General features: G+C 40.6%; 1 protein-coding gene across 6 annotated transcripts; it reads right to left on the bottom strand.

Moving 5' to 3' along the window:
* Positions 1–28: 28 nt before the first annotated feature.
* Positions 29–9,423, bottom strand: GTSE1 (G2 and S-phase expressed 1). 6 transcript variants are annotated; one of them, XM_030255823.4, is made up of 11 exons: positions 9,294–9,423; positions 8,577–8,660; positions 7,792–7,855; positions 7,124–7,715; positions 6,110–6,260; positions 4,551–4,925; positions 4,287–4,359; positions 3,632–3,880; positions 2,471–2,648; positions 756–896; positions 29–454 (listed from the first exon to the last, which is right to left on the bottom strand). In XM_030255823.4, exons 1-11 carry the CDS (start codon positions 9,406–9,408, stop codon positions 371–373), a joined length of 2,106 nt encoding a protein of 701 aa, XP_030111683.4. In that variant the 5' UTR covers positions 9,409–9,423; the 3' UTR covers positions 29–370. The 6 variants fall into 6 exon arrangements, with proteins under 6 accessions (XP_030111683.4, XP_030111692.4, XP_030111695.4 ...); XM_030255832.4 differs by having other exon boundaries at positions 7,792–7,849; XM_030255835.4 differs by having other exon boundaries at positions 9,280–9,415.
* Positions 9,424–10,667: the final 1,244 nt, after the last annotated feature.

Genomic DNA, 10,667 nt, shown 5'->3' with positions numbered 1-10,667 from the left:
GAAAAGCATGCAAATTAAAAGTTACTAATTTGTACAGGTTTAGCAAACAACTCATTTATTTTAAATTAAAACTTTGTTGTACATAGAGGAATCGAATGACAATCAATAGAAGGAGGCAGTCTTCCAATTCAAACTGGAATTACAATTCCAATTTTTTTGTCTTAGAGCAACATAGTTAAAATACATCCATTGCAGCACATCCATGAATAAAATCATTATCAGACTGCATCAAGAGTGTTAGAATTCTATTTTGTTAATGAAGTTCATCAGACAATCTACAGCCATCTTCAAAAAATTACACGAATGAGGAATAACACCAAAACCACTTCAAAGATCACAGTTGCTAAGAATTCTTCATTTCAGTTCAAATTCAGAACTTCAGTAGAGGGGAATCCAGATTTTCTTTGTTTACATCAGGGCTCAGAGTGATAAGAGGAGAACTGAAATCAATCAGCTGAAAGAAAAGCATAAAAATTTAGCTATTGTAGTCAACTGTGGTACATACCTACTAGCAGCTATAATCTCTATTATTCTCAAGTACTTTTCTTGTTTAGGGTTCCTGTTAGTATCTACAGGACAAATACAAGCACCAAACTCAAGCTTTTGTGTTCAGGTTTTTAAAAACATGCTCATTCTTTGACATATAATATTGAGATAATATTAAATAATTCCTCCAGTATTGTGGAACTGCTCTGCAGACAGTTGACATTTTTCTGCTGACATAACTTGCACCAGATGATTTGAATAAAGCTTACCTTTATCTGCCCAGGTAACACAGGCTTTGCAGAAGTACTCTTACTCACTTCAGGAGTATTGGAAAGGTCAATCAAAGGTCTACTTTCACATTCAGAAGCGTGTGGAAGAGATTTGTCTGCTCCAATATCTATCAGTAAAGCCTTTAAAACAAAAACTCAGGTTTTCTCCCCTGTTCACCAAGTTTCCTTCATATACATTGAGGCAATCAATTTAGCTTATACACCTTTAATAACTACAGATTAGGCTTAATTTACAGCTTGGTATTTTTCATGCAGGATTCATTGCACACAGTGTAAAAACCTCAGCTCCTACTCTCTGGCTAGCATCACAGGGAAAACACGGTAAGGCAAAGCAAGAGATCCCTTCCCTTGGGGCATAAAACAATTTTTCACTTAAAAGTATAGTTAAATTTAAAACAGAAGATTAGTAACCCTCTTAAATGATTTAACTACAATTACTGTGCAATGTTATTTAGCCATACAAACTATTCTCTACAGCTTCACACTATAGTTATCCTTTTGTCCAGTTTAACTACCCCATACATGTACTAAGCAATTCTGAAACACACACTTATGCCACCAAGTAAGCCAACAAGGAACACACTGACAAAATACCATCATGTAATTAATCCACAGATTATTCTAAACCTCAGTATTTATAAATCAATAACCACTTTGTCAGGTTAATATTTCAGAACTACAACTTTAATCCTTTCTTCTTAATGCCTCTGGAGTGCCAGGCTTTCAACATGAAGCCACTACGTTCCTGAGAGAGGGGAAGTGTTCACTGAACTAATTACTTGACACTTAAGTTTCCTGCTATATATGGACTTTGGGGTTTCATTCTCCCTCACTGTATGCAGATTTGCACTCATTTTAGGTTACTGAATTTAGCTATGGCAGTGTTTTGGGTTTGGAAGGTTTTTTTTAATCCCTGAAGGAGCTTTATGACTGCAACACTACTTTTCTAACTGAACCTACAAGGACTTCACAGTACTCTTCCAAAAGTGGAAATACAATATACAGTCTGCAAGTACTTGACAGTGCATTTGAGATGGGAACACAGTGGAAATACTGAGCTATATTCAGTGCTAAATATAGGCACTAGAGGGTGCACATGGTTACAGCCAATTGGGCACCACAATATAAAAAAAGACATTGAGCTATCTGAGAGCATCCAGAGGAAGGCAATGGGCCTGGAGGGGAAGCCTTGTGAGGAGCAGCTGAGGGCACTTGGTCTGTTCAACGTGGAGACGAGGAGATGAGGGGAGACCTTACTGTGGCCTTGAACATCCTCATGAGGGGAAGCAGAGGGGCAGGTACCAATCTCTTCATTCTCATGATCAGTGACAGGACTCAAGGAAACATCATGAAGCTGAGTCAGGGGAGGTTTAGATTGGATAGCAGGAAAAGGTTTTTCACTCAGAGGGTGGCTGGGCACTGGAAAAGACTCCCCAAGGAAGTGGTCACAGTACCAGCCTGACAGAGTTCTAGAAGTGTTTAGTGTGATTCCTGGAGTGCCTGGTGCAGGGCCAGGAGCTGGACTTGATTATTCTGATGGGTCCCTTCCAACTCAGAATATCCTATTATTTCATTATTCTAACACATTTTAACTTCATGTATAGCGAAGTGGTTTCCCCACTTATCCCTTATCTTGAAATAATCCAAGCACTTTACTTAGCAGTTTTGTAGGAAAATACATTGTCATTTCTTACCTCAGGTTGTTTCTCTTCAGCGAGCTCATTTTGTACTTCTGCCTCTTTTAATGCATTTTCTGCTCCTTCTGTAGCACCTTTCTCTGGTGAGAAGTTAAGTACAAGAGGCAGCACAGCTGGAGGAGATGTATCATCTTCTGAAGATAGCTGTGTCTTACTCTCTTGTTTGTGTTTAGAACTAGGTAAAAGAGCATCAGCAATAATTGAGTTCTTTAATCAGCATTAATACTAAAGACAGAAAAGCCAATTTCTAACCTCATTGTCTCCTTTTTTACTTCAAACTTTAATGACCAAAAAGCTTCCCATATTTTTATCTAAATAAATGCTAGTTACCCACAAAATACTTCATTCTGCAGAAAAAGTATAGTCTACCCATGCAAAAAAAAAGTTCAGTCCCTGCTGAAAGGAAGTACTGACACTGGCTGGGGGACTAGAAGCTGTAATCTGATCACTTTGATAAAGTCACTGTAGACAGAATAATTGTTTCCTTGAGAGAAAAGACTATTTGAGACATTTGGCCTAAGTAACATGAGACACTTTTCTAGCCATAAATCATTCCTACTTTAATACAGTTCCTCTCCACCAGCCACAAAACAAGTCTGCATACATATATATGGCCCTTGTCAGAAGATGCTGGGTGGATAAAACAAAGAAGGCAACACTACTTTCACAGGAAAAAAAAAGGAAAAATAGAATTAAAACATGAGTAAAACTGCTCAGAAAACAACGTTCAAGTCAACAAAATACTTGGCTTTTTGACTGATGCTTTAAAAAGTATCATTTTACAGACCATTGGCAACAATATAAAACAAAAGTTAAAAGTAATATGCATTTTAATCAGCTATTTCCCTGAAGGCAATAGCAAAATAACACCAGAGCATCAGACACAAGACTTAAATTTCTCCTTTGCTCAAGAAATACAAATAATTTCCTATTAAAGCTGTAATTCTTTGTGCTAGATATTAACTCACTTCAGTATGGCTTACACCATTTTACTAGTCACAAGTTATAAATTTTTATTAGGCCCACTCAGCTTTTCTGTGCTCAAATGGTTTATTCTAACATATAGCAGAGGTCCTTGAAACCCCAGTCATCACTAGAATTCACTAAGAGGCAGTTTGCCTACAGTACTCATTTCATACATGAAGATTTCTGTCTTACCCAGCTGTAAAAGTCTTTTTGGCAGAAAAGCTGAAGCTCTGCTGAAGAGATGCAGCACGTGCAGAAGAAGGCATTCTTGGTACAGTTTTAGGAGTCACTGCTGGGAACCCTGAGATCTGACGGACAGGTGTAGGTAGGCCAGACCGCTTCACACTGGCCGGAGTCATGGTGGCAGAGTTCTCAGGAAAACAAAAAGTCTGGAAGGCCTTATCTTCTGAGGCTTTCATAGGAGTGCTGACTGCTATGGCACTAGAAGAGGAACATGCTTTAGCCAATACCTTCTAGAAACTGTTTGAATAACACTATTCCACCAAATTATAGAAATCCATTTCCCTCTGGTCAGTAAGAGAACAGTAGTCACCTTAAGGTTGATAATCACAGCATAGTACAGGCTTTACTTGATAAGAATTCTTTTATGAATTATTTTAGTCTATTTAGCACTGCAAAGAAACCTCTTCTGAATAGAATGGGAGGGATTATTTGGTTTACTGTTGGGTTTTGATTTGTTTTAAATCAGTTCCAAGAGACATAACGCATTTAACTCTCAAGTGATTGGACAATGAAGTTAGAACTTTTAAAAGACTGTTGTGACACCCAACCATGATGCATGCTAAGAAGGATGCCTCAGTGCATTTGATTTTCAGTGAAGCCCTACCTTCCAGGTGTGCCACAAAATGTTAATCCAAGAGATGGTGCTGCTTTTGGTGCCAATTGGTTTGGTGTTGCATCTAAAGAGAAAATTTTTGTTAATTGCTATCAGATTCATATTTATTTCTTTTACAGCAGATATCTTTTAGTTAAATACTAATTCTTTCCCAAAGGTGGACAGAAGGGTAATGAAACAAATAACAAGCCTTCAAGGTAACATTTGCTTTTAATAATGAACATAGAAGACAGGTCATATGAAGTACGTGCTTACCTTGAGTCTTCACAGGAGCCTTAGTTTGACTTGTGGAAACAGACAAAACTCTAGCCTTGGGCTTTGGACACAGGCTTCCTTTTGAACTTCCATCTTTATTCTGCTGACATAGTTGCTGCAGACTGGAAACAGAGCTTGGTCTTCGAATTCCACTGCCTGCAGCCTCAGATGATGCTGAAGAAGCTGAAGATTTAGCCAGGCTTATGGCACTAGGTATTTTGGGAGTACTAGCTGATCTCACTTGCTTCCTGGATTTCTCAGTATTGGCAGCCACCAGAGATGACACTGTGGTAGGTCTGAGAAGGGCCAGCCTGCTTGTACCAGATGAAAGCTTAGAGCCACTCACACTGACTTTTGATGACATGCTTGATTTTCCTGAAATAGAAAGTTGTACTTCTATGATTTTTGACTAAGCAGAGAAATTATTCTAACATAGGAAAGAAAAACAGCAATTTACAGCACTGAAATTTAGGTTCAAACAGTTCAAGTTTAAGGAGAATATATACGACTACTTTATTTATTTAATTCTGAAATTTATTCCTCAAATTCTTTAGCAATTTTATTTTATAGCTTTCTCACCAAATTCCTGAATTACTGCAATCAAGTGAAAGAATATTCTTCAAGGAATGCCAGAACGGCTTGCAGATTCAAATTACTTCCAGCATTTACTCCAGCAGAGCTGGCCCTGTTCCCCTAAGCAGACTTTCAAGGAGGTAACAGTGTGAGTTACACTCATTAACACCACTGGCTAAACTACCATACAAGCATTTTCCCCAGATTTCTGTAAAGTTCTTACTTTTAGTCTGTAGGTTACTTTCATTAACAGGATGAATCTTGATAAGACAGTTCTACTGCATAAAATAGTTCATACTAAGCTTTTAATAATGTGTTATGAATCTCCCAGAAAGAAGGTGCAAAATAAAAATTTGCTCAAACTTGGTATTTTGATAGATGTACAAGAACTGTAGTCCTTACATCTGCCAGTACTTCTAGAAGACTCTTTCCCTGATCCTTTGAGGCTTACTGAAATGGTCAAATTAATGGTCTCAACACAGTACAAGCCTCTTGGCTGTGTTATCTCCCTAAAGGTGGTTTTTCCATCTGCTTGAGTAAAGCTCATCCTTCATTTAGGCTTACAGAAACATGGAATAATGCCTCCCCCTTCCTTCCAAAGTTCAGTTGTTTTGGTGTTTTGTTTTTTCTTTTAATTCCAGTCAGACAAGCTTAGAGCATTCAGAAGCTCACGTTCTTGGCTATAACAGAGGAGACCATGCATAAAGGAAAGAGAACTCCTAGGGCATTGCTTCCTTTCTAGCTGTGTCAGATGCTCACAGGTAGACATCAGGTTTGTAAAAATCTAGTCAATCTACAAATTATGGATGTCTAACCTCTATCTTTAGTCCACAGGGATTTACTGGGCTAGCCTACAAAATTTTATTCTCCATACAAAATATTTCTTAGTGCTTTAATGTACTGAATACCATTAAGACATTTCCAAATCCAAAGTCCAGAAAACGCTTAGCCAAAATTGATTTGTGGCACAAATCCGTAGTGATTACCTGTTTTGCCTATAGGAGAAATGGGTAAACTTGAATTAAGACTTGAGTTCATGCTCGAAACTGATGATGAAGATGATGATGATGGAGCCTTCCTTGGGAGACCACTGGCAACACGAGGACATTTCAGATATGTCATCTTCCTTAAGCCAGGCTGAATCAAAAGCAAAAAAAATGCCCTATTTAACACATTATTTCACCATTTTTTGTCTTGGTATTGTTACTTTTCACTTGTGAACTTTAGAGGCACTCCTTAACTCAGATTACATTTTAAGAAGTGAATTTGCCTAGAAACAAATCATTGTATCTGGATTATTACATAGAATTGGAACATCAGATCTAGGAGACAACAGTTATTTTTATTCCTGCCAGAAAATTGAGTATGGACTTAAAGGAATTAGAAAAAAGAGTCAGCCTAGGCACCAGTATATCAGTCCTGCAATTTCTATAGGTGATGGTTCTTAAGAAGCCACTGCCACATCTTCAGTAAAATCTGTAATACATACTAGAGCCTAAGCTATAAAGTGTAGAGCAATAAAATCCAAGAGATATTCTATTAAAAGACTGTGATTTGTGCTCACAAGGTCACTAACACAACTGTTTCCTTGCTATCCCAGAATACATTTCCACTGACAAGGATTAAATAAAGCCACTTTTATACATTAAATTACACATTAAGTGTAACAATGTAGTAATTTTACCAGCAACACAGCAGTGTCAGAAACCAGACAGAAGAGAAGCCAAGAATTATAGTATTCACAAAACCAGAATACAACAGAAATTTACTTGCAAATGCTTTACACTGTCATAATAAACAAAGTAATTGGTTACTATACCATAGTACCTGCCTGCCCTCATTTTTTGTTCTAGATATGTTTTCTGACTAAGGATCTTATAAAGTAGAGAAGTATCAGAAGATTAAAGTTTGGTTTTAAAAATAAAAGATTATAGACAGGTTCAATATTCCTAAAATACAGACTTCACTTGAAGAAAATGTTGACCAGCACCAGAATTTACCTTGTCAATTGTCAACAAATTGCTTTTTCCAGCAGATGATGGTTTTGCCACTGGCAGTTTGCCAGTGGCCTTTGTATTAGTTTCCTGCTCCTCTGTAAGTGGTAAACTGGCATTTTTTGTAGGAGACGCACAAATTTTAACAGGACTTCTGTTAGGAGGAGCAGGAAGAGCATGTACTTTGCCATCTGACACAAGTTCATGTGATGCCTTCTGAAAACAAGGTGGGAGCTGACACACTGGGCTGTCCTGCACACAGTATGTGTCCCGTTTAGCAGGCCTGGGACTTATTTCTATGTTTTTGTTTCTCAGTATCTTCAGCTTTGACTTTGAGTCCTCCACAAATGTTTCTATAATCTTGTTTTCCTGTTCTTCAGATTGGCTTATTTTGGTCTCCTCATCCTTGCTTCCAGTCTGTATTTGCAGTGCCAACAAATGAGCTTCTTTGAAAATTTCCACAAATTTCTCTCCTTGAAGTGGGCTCCACGTGAGTTTATCATCAAAAGCAGACACACACTTTTTTGCTTCAATACTGGCAGCAATACATCTTTCTTTGTGTCCCATAGGTCCAACAAAAACTTCATCTTCATTTCCACTACAAAGAAAAATAACTTAGCCCAGCACCATACATGTGTCCGTTTTGAAGGGTGTACAGTACTTACATAACTTACCTTGTTGAAGAGAGTGAAAGGTCAAAATCAAACTTTTCATCACTCAGAAGAGGAAAGTCTGAAAATATAAAAAGGATTTTATCACAGCATGGATTTGTAATGAAAATGATTGCATTATGCTTTGACAATTTGGTGAGTGATGTCAGCTGGCAAAAAAAGCTTTAGCTACCAAGTTTAAAATACTAAACTCAGGAAAACATATTTTACGTCCAAGAAATTTAAGGTACAGTTGTGAATATGAGCATAATTGTGAGATGCTCAAATATCATGAAATATCTTAATGGTAATTTCTAAGCAGCTGTAACAGCAACATGGGATGCAGCTTGTCAGCAGCCTCCAATCAAAATAAGTGAGAACATGTAATCCAGAGCTATGTGACCATGCATTTGTCCCATCCATCAGTACTTTTCTTTTTCAGGTTACTACGGAACAGTAGCAGGAGCCAGTGAGAAAGATTACTTTTCTTATTAGTTAATCTATACACTACGTAAATCCAGCAGCTGCTGGATAAGGGAGGAGCTCAAATTAGATCTATAGAAGAGTGACATCAGTCACTGTTACACAAGCTTTAGCACCACGCTCCACAAGCTCCTCAGGAGGCTTCTGAGCCTGGTAACAGCAGCCCATCCAAGGAAGTGAGTACACACAATGTGATGTAAGGCAGACAGATGTCCACTGCTCTGATCTGTCCTAACCTATGACCCAAAATTACCAAAATTTTTGAGTTATATGTTGAGTTATTCTCTATGTGGTACAGAGAATAACTCAACATGCTTTCCACCTACCATTGCTCATGCAAATATCCAATTTTTCTTCAGTCATATGACTCAGGCTATCTACCGACATTTCTTTTTTTTCCTCCATAGTACCTGGAAAACATAGATGTAGACATGCAGGTGGTTTTAAAAAAGCCCAAAACCGAACAACAGGGTCACAGACTTTGATGATACTGCTGAATTAGTGAAGAGGTAAACAGTCCCTCTGAAAACTCCCATATTTAGCGACTGCCCCACAGAATCACAGGATAGCTAGGGTTGAAAGAGACCTCTGGAGATCGTCTAGTCCAAGCCCATACCAAGACAGGGTGACCTGGAGCAAGTTACACAGGAGCGCCTCCAAGTGGGTCAGGAATATCTCCAGAGAAGGAGGCTCGTGCCCCCCTGGGCAGCCTATTCCGCTGTTCTGCCACCCTCGATGTAAAGTTCCTATTCACGCTGAAACGAAGCTTCCTGTGGTTTAGTTTCATTTAGTATTGCTACCCGTCCTGTCGCTGGGCACCACCGGAAAGTTGGTTTATGGGATGCCACACAGTTCACCATCCCACCGACCGCCCAACGCCCCACCTCAGGCCAGCTCGCACAGGTTCCCCCCTTTCCCCGAGGGGAAACGGGGAGTGGCCCCCGGACACGGACACGGACACGGACACGGACACGGACACGGACACGGACACGGACACGCCCGCGCCGCCGCCGTTCCCCCCGCGCTCACCGCTCGCCCCTCACCGACACCGCGCGAGCCGCGCTCCCGCCCGGCCTTGGAAAGCGCGCCCCGCTCACGTGATTTGCCCTGCGCGCCCTCATTGGTAGGTTCGAAGGATACACGGAACTTCCGGTGCATTGTGGGGTTTGTAGTTGGCAGGGGAGCCCAACGGCTGCTGTGCTGGGCCGCGCCGCCCTGCCCCGCCCTGTCCTCGCCGCTGGCCCGGGCTCTGGCCGGGCTCTGGCCGTGCTGCGGCACCCCCGCGGGTCTTCCTGGCTCAGCCCGGCCTGCCTGGCCGGCCTCGGCAACCGCAGCGCAAGGGACAGCCTCAGCGTGGTGTGGGCATTGCCAAGGTCTCGCTTGGGGCCGTGTCTGCAGGCGCTGTGCCGGCTGCGGGCGGCCTGCGCGCCGGTCTTTGCTTTCCTTGGCTCCTTTGCTGGATGTGGCTGTCCCAGCAGCTGAGCTTCAGAAGTGAAGCTAAACGGCGGTTCGGCTTGGACATTAGAGGAATTTAATCACAGAAAGCGTGCCTAGACATTGGAATGGGCTGCACGGGGAGGTGGTGGAGTCGTCATCCGGGAGGTCTTCAAGGGAAGACGATGTGGCGCTCAGTGCCACGGTCTAGTTGTCAGGCTGTGTTCGAAGGTTGGACACAGAGGTCCTTTCCAGCCGAATGGATTCAGTGATTTTGTGAAGGGGATATATGTCTAATCCTAAAGTGGCATAAGGAATAATGAGATGCATGGATGTCAGTCCCAGCTACAGACTATTATCAGTCCCATTAAAGCAGCCTGACTGTCAGAATAGTTTTAAAAGTAGAACCATGTTCATAAAAAACTCTAGGAAGACATTACTCTTCACATTTCACCTAACATTTAATCTTTGCAGTGCTTAGGCTTTTCATGCATGCATGGTATGAGAAATTAAGTTCCAGTGATGTATTCTGTTCTAAGTATTTTTAGATGACTAAATCAACCAGCTGGAATTTATCAGCTGAATAAGAATAATCATAACCTGCAGATTTTGATACAGATAAGACACCCTCTAACCCTTTCTCCAGTCGACCATTTGTCATTTTTTTACCTTTCATGGAGCCCTACATGGAGTATGCATGTAACTTGAGTATATAGCAAGTACCCTATTTATTGGCAAATATGCACAGTAAATGGCTGGGACAAATAGGTTTCTGCTGAATATTAACATGCTCACCTCACACTTCTCCCTTCCTTGAAATGACACAAGGCTGGCAGTGGTCAGTTGCATGGGGAACTATCCGGCTTAGTTGCTTCTAAAATAGGCCAATCCTCATTGTTACAGTTTCTGTCTTCCAGCTTTTTACATCAGAATTTTCTATCCATTCTCTTTGATGTTTTCCTCATTGCTCCTTGAATTACTCT

The sequence above is a fragment of the Taeniopygia guttata genome, chromosome 1A (assembly GCF_048771995.1).
Source record: "Taeniopygia guttata chromosome 1A, bTaeGut7.mat, whole genome shotgun sequence".
Lineage (NCBI taxonomy): Eukaryota > Metazoa > Chordata > Aves > Passeriformes > Estrildidae > Taeniopygia > Taeniopygia guttata.
The sequence above is the reverse complement of the archived record's forward strand: the minus strand, read 5'-3'. Positions and strand labels throughout refer to the sequence as shown.